Source organism: Simochromis diagramma, unplaced genomic scaffold, assembly GCF_900408965.1.
Source record: "Simochromis diagramma unplaced genomic scaffold, fSimDia1.1 OVJJ01000284.1, whole genome shotgun sequence".
In the NCBI taxonomy this organism is placed as follows: Eukaryota; Metazoa; Chordata; class Actinopteri; order Cichliformes; family Cichlidae; genus Simochromis; species Simochromis diagramma.
The window spans coordinates 1,315,998-1,331,994 of record NW_024386871.1 but is presented as its reverse complement, the minus strand read 5'-3'; the positions used below and the strand labels follow the sequence as shown (position 1 = coordinate 1,331,994).

Here is a 15,997-nt window from a genome sequence, read left to right as displayed (position 1 = left end):
TCACGGTGAGGACTCAGTGAAGAGCTGCAGGACAAAGTCAAAGCTTTAAACCGTGCGCCTACGCAAATTACACACTTGTTCTGATAACCTCTCCCCTTCCCATTAAACAAATTAACACTTCTAACAGCAACTATCACAGCCACACAGGGTCCAAAATTGACATGCTTCCTTTTGGTGTTAAATTCAGTGCAATTTGCAGAAAACTAAGCTGTACATCTTAGGAGATCACATTTGTGTGATTCAATACCCTCCTCCCAACATTCTGTGCTCTGATGGCATTTCACAAGTGAAGAAAACTAACACTGCACCTTTGTAGGAAATACCAACCAATAGCTATTTAAAGCAAAAAGAGGGGTTTTTTCCCATTTGTAAAAATCTCCTGTGCCATTTCCCACGCTTGAAAAACTACAATGGCGAACCTGTATATCTGCAATTGCCCTACCTTTATCCTGAGTATAAGATGTCCAGCTCAACTGTTCTACATTTTATGGGATTTAAATGCTCTTTGTAATTTGCTTTAGGATGATCTCCAGTGACAGGTTCAGGTGCCTGTCAGTTTTGTTTATCCGAATAGATTAGAAGTCAGTTCAGCTGTTTTTATGAGATTACATGTGCTCCATTTGTAACTTTTACTGCAATTTCAGCTTTTGCCATTGTCATTACAGCAATGAATAACAAATGACACATTGCTAAAAGCTACTTAAATCTGACTGTGATCTTTGGCTCAAAGGCGCACGGGTGTATGTGGGGGGTGGTGCTTGATATTTTGAGGTGAAACGCACGCACACACACACATACAGGTAGAATATTTAGCAGGAAAGCCTTACACACACACACACACACACACACACACAGACAATCTACAGTTAACATAAAGATTCAGTAGGATGACTACACCCTTGCTTTTCACCTCACAGTTTAATAAGAAAAAAGGGTGGGGCTGGGAATGGAAGGGACAAGATGTGGATGTTTGTGATGTCTATGTGATGGCGAGTGAGCGGGTGTTACCTGCAGTATCTTGTCTCCGGGCTGCAGGGCGGAGGCGGCAGGCCCGTCATGCTGTACCCTAGTAACAAAGATACCCTATAAGTCAAAATGATACACCGTTAGGACAACACAGGGACACGATGGTTTAGAATCTTTGCCTTCTCATTCTCAACTCAATATCCAACCCTCCCAATAAATAAATAAATAAATCACTTTTAAATATATGGCCAGTTCATCAAAGCATTCTCTTTGTTCACAATTTGGAGAGGCATGCAAATACTGCATACATATTTTGACACTGAAACTGTTATGTTGTAAGGTGCTTGCGTTTCCTTCAGATTAGCGGCTCTCTTAAAATTTACAAACACTGGGTGATAAAGCCCTCCCGAAGAGACAAAAAAGATTTAGCAGCTCTTTTTAACGATATAGACTTGGCATATATATAAATATATACAGTCAATATTTAAAGATTATGGGAAGAAGAGTAGACGTGGGATGGGTTTCTCACTATGGGAAGGAAGTAGGTCGCGGGCAGGGCAGAAGAAAAATTCATCCCCCATATTTTCCCTCAATAACCCAAGGCAGAGATTGTAAAAACACCAACATCTTTTCACCGAGAGCTGAAAGATGTTTTTGGACACAGAAAGTGTAGGACAATGCACCTGTATCGACTCAACACGGTTCAACAGGTTGTGTTGAACACACGGATATATTTGCCATAGAGAGGTGACAAATAGGACGTGTAGTAGTGAGAGTGCAGCAGCACCTACATACTACAGTCTGTGAGAGAGAATGCAAGAACAAACACATATATTGCATGTTAAACAATTCCACAGGAGAAGGGTTAGTTCAGTGACTCCACGTGAAAACAGTGACATTTAGTATACAGTGAGCCTCATGCATGCATATACAGATACAATAATTTCTTCACCAGGATACAAACTGGTTTCATTTTGCCTGCAAAATGCTGTGTACGACGCCGTTATTTGTGTCCATTCTTTACGGCGTCGGCACCTCGAACGGGTACGACAGCGTGGCCTTTCTGATCTAATATGAAGCTCACTGTACTTTACAAAAAAGTTTAGTAGGGGCTAAAACTGTGTAGCATTAGTCACACCAATTAAACATTTACACACAACAGAGCAGTTGCACACAGAGCTGCAGCATCTTGCAAAATCCTTCCATCTCCAAAAAAAACTTCTACACAATCGGGAACAATATTAGTAATGTTTCACACGGGGATTTTAGACTTTTCCTTTAAACATGTAACATGTGTTTGTATCTCAGCAGCTCAGTGCGCAACAACAGTACATCTAACAACAGAGGGGACAGAAAATTGGATTTTCAAATGTTCCTGACCCAGATTTAACAAAAAGAAAACATAATAAAATCCGTGTTCTGATCCTTAAAACCTTCAGTCTTCTGTTCTTAAACCGACCCTGAGAAGCTCAAAGATCAAAGCCCAGATCCCAATCCGGTCGATACATGAACTAATTCCCTGTCTCTGCTTGCCGAGTCCTAATTAGGCAGACGTAAAACTGGCCCAGTGGCTTAGAGGGCCTCAGTGAGTCCTGTAAGTCCAACATCGAGGCTATTATCATCATTGCTTCTTTTTAGACACCTGTTGATGACTTCTGATAGATTTTTGAAAGAGGAAAAAATTATCATCAGGTACATGAGAGCGGTACTTAAAGAGGTACATTTTGTAAACTTTCAATTATTTGGAGATCTAGCCTGGAGATTATTCTGTTTCTCTGCAAAAAACAGAGACAGATAAAGCTACATTTTTAAAGAAGGTATTTTTTTTCTGTTAGGTAAAGAGTTAAAAGCAAATATAGATTTAATTATTTTGTATAGTTGTGTTATATTTGGTGGTTTTGATACCAATTTCCTACTGTACCATCTGTGATTCACCTGGACATGTGGGCATGTCCCAGACCCATCAAAGCACGAGTGCAAATAACAAGCTGTCCACCAGGGGGAGCCACAGCCCTGTGGAATAGCCACAGCTGTAGTAGGCTCTGGGGATCCAAAACCACAGATGTATAATTTAGTAGTCAAGCTGTTTTCAAACATACAGCCCTTGTTAACTCTTTCACCTCGAGTTCATTTGAAAGCTAACACTGGCTTTAACCAAAAATAGCTGCAAACACATCAGACGACAAACAGATACACTCTCACGAATAGGCCAGAAAAGAGATTCAAAGAATAATCAAAGGCATCTGCTTCTAGTTTGAGTTGAATTTGGTGACAAATTGACGCCCGAGGTGACTACCGCTGATAAAACTCCGAAGCACCCGTTAATGGCTTCCGCTTGATGCCTCTCACGTGTGAATGAAACAACAGCGAGAACAAGGATTCAGAGGAGGATGCTTGTAACAGTTGCGGTTGTATCCCGGCACTGTAACTTTGACAGCAGACAAATATCCTCCATCTGCTCCCTCCATGTGACCCTGTGGGTTAGTTAGATAAAGCAGACATACAGTCTATATAACATGACACAGGGGACATCTAAATCAATATTTCACTTTAGAACATTTCCTTTGAACCATACATGCTGACGACTCAGTGGGAATCACGGCGAATATCCAGCAGATGAGCAGTGACTGACTGACACGTCCACTTTCGCCATTCGCCGGACGCCACAGTATGTATGGTAAAAGCAAGCGTTCGGTTCTAAAGTGAAACGTCACCAAGTGTTCCACAATGCCCACTGCTCCACACTAACTGGATAGATAACGTAACCTTATCTCGTATTCCTCTGACAAAATGTTCATCTGCATTGACTCCATTTTCTGCCCGTGTAACGCGGCATTAATAATGTACAAACTGCAGCTAGTGCAAGACTTATGGATACAAGCAGAGGAGGGAGTATTAAAATAACTGCACGAGTCAGCAACTGTTTCACCAGTTGTCTGCTTCAAAAACTAAAATGATGAACTGACAGTTTCCACATAATCAGTCTACTCCCGACTCGGAAGAAACTTCCCCGTTTGTTGCAAGGGCGGAATGGAAAGCACTCTTTCTGTGTGCTTTCTATTTATAGGGCAGTCGTCTCCTCTGTTGCTCAGAATAACAGTCAGTCAAAATCTGTCATATAACCCTGTCCCTAGATCAAAGTGGTGAACATCTGAAATCACCCACGGTGTCCCAGAACTGAGCAGCTTTCCCAAAATAGCAGTCAGAGCACCACGAGCAGCATCGCTCCTTTAGACTGACTGCAGCAGTGTGTTTCTAGGACAGACTGCCATGTGCAGCAGGCCTTGGGGAGCTGCAACCCCAACAGGCTCTCTGTCCTGGCATACACTGACAGACACTGTCAGACTCAGAAGTAGGAATGATAAGAGAGTTTGGCTTATCTTATATTTGCATGCATGTGGACATAGCTGTTTAAAGTTTGCTGACCAACCAAACAAGGAGCTTTGCCCTGGATGCTGTGCAGGTATTTAGATCACATCAAAACAACCCTAAAATTAAAGTATGTCAGACTCAAGTATCATAATCACTAGTGAGTCTAACAATGCTCAGGTTTAGTTTTGGAAACACCCCCAATCACACCTTAGTGTTTCTTTACCAAATTAATAGCACAGCCCTACATGTAACATTATGCACTCAAACACACCCACAGCTAACCACGTTAAGCGGTTGCCCCACAGACAGACAAACAGACAAAGAAAGAAAACACTGCAGTAACAAGCAGCAGTTTCCATGGCAACTCTGAGGTAAAACCGGGGAGGCTGCGATTGGCTGGCAGGCCGGGTCAGGTCGTACCATGTCGGAGGGTTTGAAGGGGTTCCCCTGGCCACTGATGCCACCAGAGATACTGAAACCGAGACCAGGGTTCTTCTCTATTCTCACGCACAGCTACAGAGAGAGGAGGGAGAGATACAGGAAGAAAAGAAAAGAAAAGACAAAACAACAACTGAAAGTGAAATACAAAGTTGTGAAAAATCACCGCACAGACAGACAGTGACCAGACAACATGTGGAAGTGCGCTCGTGTGTGACGGGCAACATGTTTTGGCACCTATGCTGTATTGGAGGTCTTTTATGGAGCAACAGCTGAGGCACTGAGATCTTTGCTTTTTGTTTAGATCTTCAGGTTCCCACCTCAACTGGCACTCTTAATCTCATGCTTTGAAATGTCTAATGTAATTTAATCCCATCTCTGTCACTTTTTAAAATGTTTCAGCCCAGGCTGTTGCAGTCAAGTGGCTAAAATTGCATTTAGAAGCATGAGATATCTCAAGATTTCCCCCCTTTAGTTGACTGCTGCCTTGCATTGGTCTAATCCAAGAGCCAAGCAAGGTCTGTAGTTTAAAAGTTAATCTTGTACGGGCGGGAAAATTGCAATTTCTCAAATGGCCAGTTGAGGCTGGCTCCAAAAGTGAGTAAATTCCCCATGGATTCCAATGTTGGCCTAGTTTATATCAGAAAAAAAAGATATGTTTACAGCCTGTCAAAAGCATAGACTGACACAGGCCAAACTCGCCTGAGGTTGCTCATTGGGCTTCTAGTTATTGAGCTGCACATCTAGACTTGGTTTTTGGTTCTGGTCAGCCCATCCAAGTCTGTAAATCTGTAAATTAATATTTCAGCATCTTGTTTTTAATTGTAATTAGCACAAACTAGCAGCCACTAGTAGGTATTTGTATGATGTACACATCAAATCTTTGAATAAACCTAGCTAGTCTGTGAGAGAACACTAACTAGTGTTAGCTGATAAGTTAGTGTTCCACCCTTTTGGTTTCATCCAAAGAAAGGTGGCGAAGGATGGCGCCGTAATCGTCAAGCTTCAACACAGAACTCCAAAAAACCACTGTGTGATGCCACAGGGGCAAAGTCTAGCTTTCTTTTTATTAACAGAGTGAGTGCTACTGTGAAAATGTAACTCTGGTAACTATGGTTATATCTGGTATCAATAAATTCTCCTTGCGAAACTGAGCATCTAATCTGAACCCTCCGTGTCCTCCTATTAATGAAAATGTAAACAAACACTAATCACTCTATGAGAGTTTAGTTTGCGGGTTAGTTACCAAACAGCGGATCATGGAGATTAAGGGGAACTATTTTTCCAGTAAAGATAGAGCTAAACAAAGCTGAAATTAGTTACTGAGAGGTAACCCTACATGCAGGAGCATATTTATTCCATCTAAGCATTCACATTTACTGCTACGGAAATATCCCTTCCCCTATACTGCATACGTAATAGTAGTATAAGTAATACTGTATATAGTAATATTAGAAGAGCCCATTTTTGAAAAGACCTCCAATATTGCTTTTGGTGCGGTTGGTGCAGGCAGACACATGAACAGACAGACAGACAGACAGATACCTGCTCCTGAAAACCATCCGTGCTCTTCTGGCCTTTAGTCTGCAACAGGCAGCGAGCGCTCTGAGGCCGTGGGTTGGTGTGGGTGGTCATAACGACCTGGTTGCTATGGCCCATGCCCTGGTTGACATGGTACTGAGGATTGGTAGCGGGCTGATGGGAAGTGTGAGAGGTATGGGGGTTGTACTGGGGTTGGTTTCCGGATTGGGACAGAGCCATAGGCAGACCACCGCTGGGGTAGGCCTGTCCAGGGGCTGTATGGAGAAAAACAGGCTGGTAGCATCTAACTCTAAAACAAAGCTTCTAAAATAGATATGTGTACATGCTGTTAATGTGAGGCACATGGATTACTGCTGCTAATCAAAATTTCTACATTCTTGCTTAAAAAAGTCTCCTTGTGAACATTTATAAATCGAAATAAAATGATTTTATTGCCAATACCCTGGGACATGTTGCCTTGGTACTGTCCCGGCCCCCCAGACGGAACCACTGACAGCTGCATCCCTTGGTTGTATTGGCCTCCTTTGTTCATCATCCCATCGTAGCCCTGCTGACCCACCACACGATGAGGTGTAGTGGCCGAGGAGGAGGAAGAGGAAGTGACGATCATGGTGTTGTGTGATTGATGGGAAGGGTTGTGGGAATGGGCGCTCTGTGGAAGGAGAGCAGGAATACATGTAACGTGTGATTGAGAGTAATTGCACAAATAGTTATCTTTATCACTGAGAAGATGCTCAGCATAAAAACAGAGATGAGATGCTTCACTGAGATGTGAACAGATCTCACCTTTTTTAACAGGTTGTCAGGTGGGACGTCCCTCCTGCCTAGTGAATAGGGAGCCCACTGGTTGCTTCCTGACACACCCTCCTGGTCATTGTCCAGCACGCCACCCTGCTGAGACGGGGTCTGAAAGAGACAAAGTGGTCATTACTGACAATGAACATTAAACTCTAGCTACCCCAGTCATGTCTTCGTATTATCTCCTGGAGTTTCAGACAGCTCATCTGAGATTCAGTTGGAAGAATAAACAGAGCTGGAACAGATTTTTCTCCTTCGAGATGAAGTCATGTTAGGCGGTGATAAAACCTGTGATATCGTGCTCAACGTGAACAGATTGTTTTTATGATTCCCCCTTTTTTCCACACCAAAAGCCCCCCTAAAAACCCGCTTAAATGAGAGGAGTTTTTCAGAAAAAACCTTGAAAAAGTGTAACACAAAATGCCAATGGAGTCTAAGTAAAATGCCCTTCAAAATAAAAGTAACACATTTCAACAGGCGTTAATTTTACTTAGACTCCATTTCCACTTTGTGTAGCACTTTTCCCCAGTTTTACTACTTTTGCAGACAAATCACCATCTTCCATATAAACTGCTGGCAAACGATGGCAACCTGCAACCTATTTCAACCAGTGACTGGCAGCAACCTCCTACAAATACTCGAGAAGTGACTGCAGAATACACAGTTTTTCTTAGTGACCAACTGGTGGTTGCTAGATTGTCACCATCTGGTCCCCAGGCCTGTGTGACTGAAGCCTAAATGAGCCGTGCCCACATCAAACCACTGAGATATTCACAGAAATAACGACTGAAACTTTAAAAAGTTTGAAATAGCAATTTGGTCTATTGCCATTTCAGATACTGATGTTTATAGTTTATATTGGGGTTTTTTTGCTGTTGCAAAGAAACAAAGAATGTGTCTTTTAAAAAGTACTTGTTTTCACCTTCTAAGACATCATCAGCGATGGCTCCAACCCTAACTATAGCCCCCCCCCTTTTTTTTTAAAAGAGTCAATTGACTATGTGCACGAGAAAATGCTAACTTCCTGGTTTGAGACCGGATGTGGGGTTGTACATTTCCGGTAGCTTTACTTTGCGGTCAATCGCTACTGCGAAGATATCCTCCAAAATCATGTCCAAAACTCGAAAACGGAAAGATCGCGTTAAGTTACAAAGAGCAGAAGGTGGGAACACTCACCGCTGTGTCATAAAAAATCTAATGATCAGTTTTGACATTTAAAGAGTTTAGATCGATCAGTTGTTTACATCACTCAACACAAGCAGAACTGCTTTACTGCAGCAGAAGACACATCGTCCACATTCAGAAGCACATCTCTGTATAGTGACTGGTCTTATGATTTAAACAGGCAAATGTTCAGCATTCAAACTGCAGGTGAAGAATAGTCAAACCAGATGTTTCCCCGTTATGTCGATATCAGCTAGTCAAGTACACACCTACACAGCATGTTAACAAACGTGAAAAAAGCCACACAAAAAATGAATGATTGCTGTTAACAGTTTCTATACATTAGTATTTACGAAGGGTATGTTGTGACTTACCTTAAAAATTACAGAGGTCCCTCGCTATAAAGCGGTTCACCTTTCACCTGCTGTTTCGCGGATTTTTTAGTGCAAGTTTGCATGCTTTTTTTTTTTTTACGTCACATTGTGTCCTGCGTCCTCCTCCGTGACGTCTCTCCTGTACAGTACAGAATCGCTGCATCGATCGCTAGCAGTGTGACTCTGAAGTGCAGTACTGTATGTCCACGGTGTCCACGAAACGTTTTTGCACCGTCAAAAAATAAAATTGGCTACTTGATTTCACCTATCGCTGGTTATTTTTAGAACATAACACCCGCGATAAACAAGGGACAGCTGAGAAATATAACATTTGAATCCCTTTTCTCTTTTGTCCTGAGGCGCAGGGGAAAAATATCGATAAGTCGATGAACATCATTTACAGATATATTGGGTAAATGCCCAAGACATCTATAGAAATGTAAATCGCCGCTTGATTCATTCATTTGCTTAACTTGTTTTGGACCGTAAACCAGGCGCGAATAGGACACCGGAAACAAAGCTCCCTACAGGAGTTTCCACACCGGAAGTAGCATATGCTAACGTGCACATAGTCAATTCTATCTGTCTCCAAAATATAGAGTAAATATAGACTCATGAGTGCTAGGCTATCACCTAGCACTCATGAGTCAGACCTTAGAGGGTTAAAGTCATTCTGCCCTTCCTCTGGGCCTCTAAACCAGTCCAAAACCGACAATTAATGATTATCAGAAAATCAATGGGCACTACATTCAGAAGATGTCAGCTTCATAAGGCTGATGTGATATTGAAACAATATATTGGTTTATCCCTGGAAAAAAAAACCTGAGTAGTAATCTGTTTGTTTTCCAGAGTTTAGTGCCACTTCGTGGAGAAATGACAGCGATATTAAAAGCTGGTAACAGCTAAGCTGGCCTAAGATGATTGAAAACGCTGTAAATGAGGAATGCCTAACATGTGTCAGACAAAATTTGACTGACAGACTGTGACTGCTGCAAGAAAGGAAAAACAAGTTTCTGTTTGTTGTTATGGTAAGTGACATATTTCAAGTTTTAAATCCATTAAAACAAGCCACCACCAGGCTGCCACACTGGGCACTGAATGATTTCAAGTCATGCTGAGAAAAAAAACAAAAAAAACCCCACGGGATTTTAATGGCTTTCTCCAATTCTTATTGTTGGGTTGTAGACAGGGAACATATAACAGTGACTAAAATAGATTGCATGGTCATTGTTTTGTTTAAATAATAGTTTGTATTAGCGGCGAGAATGTAAAGAGGGAGTAGCTGAAGTTGTCTTTAATCATATACTGTAAGCATCAGTAACATTGTTCTTGGAGGGATACTCACAGCGTTAGCAGACGGAGGTGGAGGTAGTGGCAGCCAGCGGCCAGCAGGGGGCTCATGCTTAGTGTTATTGTAAAGGTTAAAGTTCAAAGTGCTGCTGCGCCCCTGGCCGTGACCCCCGCCCTGACAGAGCATGCCCAGCGTGAGCGTGTTGTGCTTTAGGACACCACTCTGATTGGAGAAGACAACATCACACGACATGGGTGAATGTGGGGAGGAGGGGAGGAGGAGGAAGGGGCGGAGCCAACACAGCGGGCTGTAGCATGGCGACAACACACTGTGAGCTCCACAAACAAACAAACAACAATAACACTGATAATAACAGCTACAACAACAGCAACAACAACAAGAGTGCAGAGCTGCTGAAAGCACAGAGAAATGTTAGCTAGTGATCGGTCAATACACACAGAACAGTGCGTCATACAGGCAACAACAGGTGGATCAGTTCATTCCAACATTTGTATGTAAGGCTTTCAGATTAGCTGTCGCGTAACATATCTGACAAACAATTAAACCAAACCTATAACCAAAAGACTTCATTTTTGGTGATGCATCAGGCACCGTGTGATGGGTTTGGTGGACCATATTGTTTAGATTCTGCAGGTTTTTATCTTTTTTTCATAACTGCACGCTCCAGACCTCCTCCCTAGCATGTCTGATTGTCCTGTCTGCTGAGGTACTGCTTCTCAGTAATTAGTTTGACATTTTCAAAAATAGGCTCATTCGCTTTCTTGCTGGGAGTTAGATGAAAGGACTGATAGCACTCTCATGTTTGCAGGTAAGTATAAAACTGGAGGCCAAAGAAAGATAGAAATCCAGAAAACACCATTCAACAGCTCAATCTATCCTCAGTGCTCAAAATGTGAGAATTTGATTGGATTACTTTGCCTTTAGACAGTTTAAGCTGCACTTCAAGTCTGTAGCTTTTTATTTATCAATCTAAAGTATAACTGAGCTGTCACGAAAGTATTTTCCTAAACGTTACTCCTTTGCAGTGATACTATTGCACGATCCTTAACATGTGATTGTGCAAAACAAACAAAAAGGTGAAAATACAGTTTTTTTCAGCGCCATTAAAATCCTAATATGGAGACGATCCTGCTGACTTTTATTTGTTCACAAAAAGAAAGAAGATTTGAGGACACGACAAAAGATCAAAATATTTATCACAATACAGAATTTACTGCGCTGTCTGTCGTAGTGAGTTTGTGGTGGGTCAGGCTGACAGAGTGACGGTGTGAAGTGGAAACACATGAAGCCAGACATGAATCTGGTTAACCTTACAACACAGACTTGCACAAATACACACAGGGAGGGCTTCCGAATGCTTTCTATGTGTACGTGTGTGTTTCTCTCTTACGTGTGTGTGTGTGCACTGCACTGACATACCCTGTCCAGTCGTTTCGCCTCTATGTGCCTGAGTAGCTGTTGCCTCCAGTCGGCAGGCATCTTGGAGGTGATGTCTTCAGGTTTCTGGGGTACAACAGGTCTTACTTTGATGGTGTCATCGGGTGGCTTTTCGGGGCAGGTTGCCAGGGTGTAGTCAGGTGGCATCTTCTCTAGCAGGGCGGCCATGGTGGGACGGGCAGACACCGGACGTGCCTGAACACAAGGGAGTTAATATTTAAACATAAAAATGTACAAGGTTCATAATTAACAACTGTTCATATTGGAACATTTTGTGGATAAAAAGCTAAATGCAAGACGGAGACCAACATGGAGTGAAAAAGTGTCAGTTTATCAAGTGGCTAAAAATGAGTGTTTTTTAGGTATTAAATAACATATGTAATGCTATTTATGATGCTTACAGCTTGTTTCACTCCCACAAGGTGGTTTAAGGACTTAAATAAACCACAGACTAGTACCACTGGATGTTCCTCAAAAGGACTAGAACACTTAAACTGCTGTTTTATTCTGCCAACCACTTGCAATCACAAAAGGAAAGACAGTTTTGGTCAGTTGTTTAAATCAGTATCAACCCTACAGCATGCTACTAGCTCTGTGAGTGTGTACGGATAGGTTTTTGTGTCAATTGTTACTTTACGTGTACTAAAAAGCAGGAAGGACTCAAAACTCAATGCAAAACATTTAATGTATAATAGTCTCACTGTTTGCTTTCTTAGTTTAGCATCGATTTGCGATGGACTGGCAACCTATCCAAGGTGTACCCTGCCCCTTACCCAATTACAGCTGGGACAGCTTCCAGTCCCAGTATGACCCATAAGAAATTATCACTAAAAACACAGTACTTCTGAGACTAATCGCTATCTGCTTTAAAGGTGTCTTTGGGTGTATGTGTGTGTACATGTGTGAGTGGATAAGTGGATCGATGGACAGACGGAATTACTTTGAAAGGTGATCCAACCGGCAGCTGTTATATTTCAGTCTGGATCAATAGGTGGTCTGATCAACTGAGTGATACTGCTGCTGTTTAGCAAAGCTGGAAATATTACTAATAGCGATCAATGTGATTGGGTCACATGGCACATGTGAACGAAGATAACACAACAGCGATGCAAACATTACACCAGCTGCCTAAAGGTGAGGCTCTTTGTGTAACAGCTGGTGTGTTTTCCAACCTTCAGTATTGAGTGTTGGCTAATGATGGCAGGAAAAAGACAGCAGCCACAAGCGCTCTATGTAAGCCCTTACGTTCATTCCCAACGCCCAGCTTCTTCTTGTTGAAAGGTGCCAGATGAAGTGATCTGCACATCTAATCAGTATGCTGCTGGACACTTCACTGTGACTAATTTGGGAAAGTCTAACTTGAGGGAAACCCAGAATAGCCTGAAGGGATTATTTATGGACGAGGGATCGCCTTCAGAGATATGACTGAGGCAAAGGACACCAGTGCTATGCCTCTTAGTTCACTACTACAAAAACCTGAACCTGAGTACCTATAAGAAAATGGAAGTGAAACAAAGCTATAATTCTGCATCCTCAAAGAGACGACATAAAAGCAGGCATATCAAAAGCAGGGCAGATTATTCTCCTGTGTTCCTGTGTTGTAACTGAATCACTGTGGCTTTTGACTGCTGACCACACAAAACAAGATATTTGAAAATGTCAAGATGGGATTTTGAAAATGGTGATCTGCCCCTGTTATTGTTTTAAGGCATCTTTAAAGAAGGCAAGTGATACTTAAGTGAACAAAAAGAAACTGGCAGATTTGCCTGTAAGGAAAATAACTGTTAGTTGGAGCCATTATGTTATAACTGTAACATGACTCTTTTACTTTAATACTGCCTCTTTTTAAAGGGCTCAGTTAAGAAGTAGAAACATAAACACACAGACAAACAGTGTACCTGAGATGCTCCGTAGGTCTCGGTGCTATAACTTCTGGCAGACAGGGGACGCCGCTGAGTCAGGCTCTTGGTTGGATAACCAATCATGGGCTTCTTCTGCTCTTGGTAAGTGGGGTAGTCGTCGTCATAACGACCGTTTCTCTTGTTGTGCAGCATCTGACTCTGGTTGTCGGCCATATTACTCATCGCGGAGTGCTCCATGGGGGTGGAGTAGACAGCCCGGCCATAAAGAGGGGGATCCGCCTGAGGGTCACAGATGGGAAGCGAGTGGGAGTTAAAAAAAACAAAAGTATGAGCTTTCATCCTGACCTCAAATAAATGCATGGGGATGGGGATGACTTTCAAGTAGAGCCTTAACAAAAACTAACTTTGGGTCTTAGGGAATAAGCAGTGTTTGAAAGAAACACATTTCTATGATTTACTTTACATTTCAATAAAGTACATGAAAGGGAAAATCACATCCATTTATGGAATATGAGCATTACTTGTTTTGTTGTGCTTACCTGTTGTCTGTACTGAGACTCTTGGAGCGCCTCCTGCTGAGCTTCATGAACCCGTCGGAACAAGGCGAGCTCCGTAGAGCTCACCAGTGAGTCCGCTCTTCTTAGAAATCCTGGTCTGGAGCGCTGACTTGGGATTGGCTGCTGCTGCTGGCTGGGCGGACCATCTTGGTTGATTGGTGACTGGGGGAAAGAAAACATCTCCAAGGGTGGATATGCACGATACCGAGGGCTCACTAGCTCTTTGGGTAGTGTCTTCCCTGGTTGGTTGAGGTACTCCAAAGCCTTCGATGAGTGGTTGACATAATCTGGTGTGTTTGGGAAAGGGGGAGGGACCCGGCGATCCATGGTCACCTGATTGGTAAGAACAGAATTGTTTGTTTAACTTTGTATTGTTTGGTTTCAATCAGATTATTTTAGTTTTATTGTGTATGTCTAAAAACGTAATATAAGAGCGCTACCAATGGTTCACAACTCCATCGAACCTGCGGGTTGTAGTTGTGGTCAAAGTGGTAAGCCTTTTGTGGGATGGCAGGTTTTTGGTTCTGTCTCTGGTTTTGGTCACCAGATCCGTGTCCGGGGTATCCCATCTCCTCATCTAACATGGGGGCAGACTGTGACCGTGACATGTTGGTCTGCTCCATAGAACCGGGGAGCTCTGGACGGTCCAAACTAGTTTGCTGCTCAATGGATGAACTATAGCTGTCCATGGGAATGCTGCAGAGGAACGTGGCATCATTAGAAATCAACTTCAGTAGCTGCAATCGAGCTTGAGCTTTCTTTAAGAAGAATCAGAACAATATCTACCTGTAGACCTTGTAGGAGCCAATGTCAATCTCGTCTATGCTCTGTGACTTCTTAAACTTGGATCTCGTCTCCTTCATCATGGGGGACAGGCGATCTGAGCTTTTACTCATCACCACGGTCACCTTGTTGACCCCGCCTACACTGAGCTGATCCTTCCTGTTTTGCTCCCCCTCATTGTCGTGATATGTCCAGCTGCCGGGCAAAGGCACTGTGCTTTGCTGAAGCCTTGGGGGAAGAAATAATCAAGGATTATGAGTTAATGATAGGGATAAGTGTTTTTCAATTATGAAGCACAGAAACAAGCTGGATTAGAGGAGTGTTACAATAGTAGAAACTGAATTTTTTTGACTAATGCAAATTACTTCCACACCATCGGTCAGTTTCTTGTGACGCAGCTGCACCAAAATTTGAGACTAAGGCTACAGCTCACAATTATTAGAAATTAGCTCTTTTTTTTTTTTTTAACTTTCTTTGGCATATCAAAATGACCTTGCGCTGTCCCCAGAAATACATTTTATAGTAACATAAAACTATGAAATGAAAACTGAAATGCTTTCAGAATCTCAATTTAGTGACACTTTGGTGTTTTTGCATTGCAACAAAACTAAGTTAAGTAAGCTGATTTGTTATTTTATTGATGTGCAAATAAAAACAGTCACAGTTGTAAAACTTTAAAATCAACGGCTTTAGTTATAACAGCTCTGATATGTTTATTTACTACAAAACCCCCAAAGACTGCACTGTAAACAGGATTTGAGACCTGCAAACTCTTGGAATTATTAAGCTTTCCCAATAAAATTATGTATTTCAATTGTAAATGACCGTCAGTCACTTACCTTGAATCCATGTCCTTGCGATCAGGATTGGGGCTGGAAGTAGGTGTAAGGTCCAGCTTGGAAGGAAAAGCGGTTCTGTCCTCCAGGGGGCTCGGGGTCCTGGTCCAATTCTGCCAGGGATTCTGGGAAGGATGTCCGGAGGATTGCGAGTCATTGTCCTGGTTGGGTCGTTGGTTGCCGTGGAAGGGGAGCGTCTGGGTGTCCAATTCCAATGGGACCCCTACAATTCGGTCTTGCCTAAGGAGGGGGCGGCGGCCGTGTGCTGATGAGCTGCGAGGCTTAGAGCCCAGCGGAGGGTTTCCCTGACTGGTGGTAGATGAAGGAGGGTCCAGAGAAGACTCCTCTGCATCGAAACCCGTGTTGTCGTAGTGAGGTGCGTCAACCCAGTCAAAAGGCTCACTAAGTGGACGCCGATCCCCGCGTTGCTGCAGGGTTCCTGATGGAGGAGTTTCTCTCTGAGACAGCAGGGGCTTGGAGTCAATGGGCTTGGGAAATGACTGGGCAAGTCTACAAAGACAGAAAATATCAATCACTGATTATACTGTGGGAGAAA

General features: G+C 42.7%; 1 protein-coding gene across 5 annotated transcripts in view; it reads right to left on the bottom strand.

The window, feature by feature from the left end:
- Positions 1-15,997, bottom strand: part of lrrc7 (leucine rich repeat containing 7) — a 137,720-nt gene that overhangs the window by 5,329 nt on the left and 116,394 nt on the right. For 3 of the 5 annotated variants that reach the window (XM_040031524.1, XM_040031523.1, XM_040031522.1), the window contains 12 exons: positions 15,445-15,951; positions 14,609-14,833; positions 14,263-14,518; positions 13,805-14,155; positions 13,302-13,544; positions 11,386-11,598; positions 10,000-10,167; positions 7,105-7,224; positions 6,760-6,970; positions 6,322-6,572; positions 4,759-4,851; positions 1,009-1,083 (listed from right to left, as the gene is read on the bottom strand). In XM_040031524.1, coding sequence (XP_039887458.1) covers positions 1,009-1,083; positions 4,759-4,851; positions 6,322-6,572; positions 6,760-6,970; positions 7,105-7,224; positions 10,000-10,167; positions 11,386-11,598; positions 13,302-13,544; positions 13,805-14,155; positions 14,263-14,518; positions 14,609-14,833; positions 15,445-15,951 — 2,713 coding nt within the window. The remainder of the gene's footprint in view (positions 1-1,008; positions 1,084-4,758; positions 4,852-6,321; positions 6,573-6,759; positions 6,971-7,104; positions 7,225-9,999; positions 10,168-11,385; positions 11,599-13,301; positions 13,545-13,804; positions 14,156-14,262; positions 14,519-14,608; positions 14,834-15,444; positions 15,952-15,997) is intronic. The other 2 variants (XM_040031525.1, XM_040031526.1) reach the window with 1 other exon arrangement.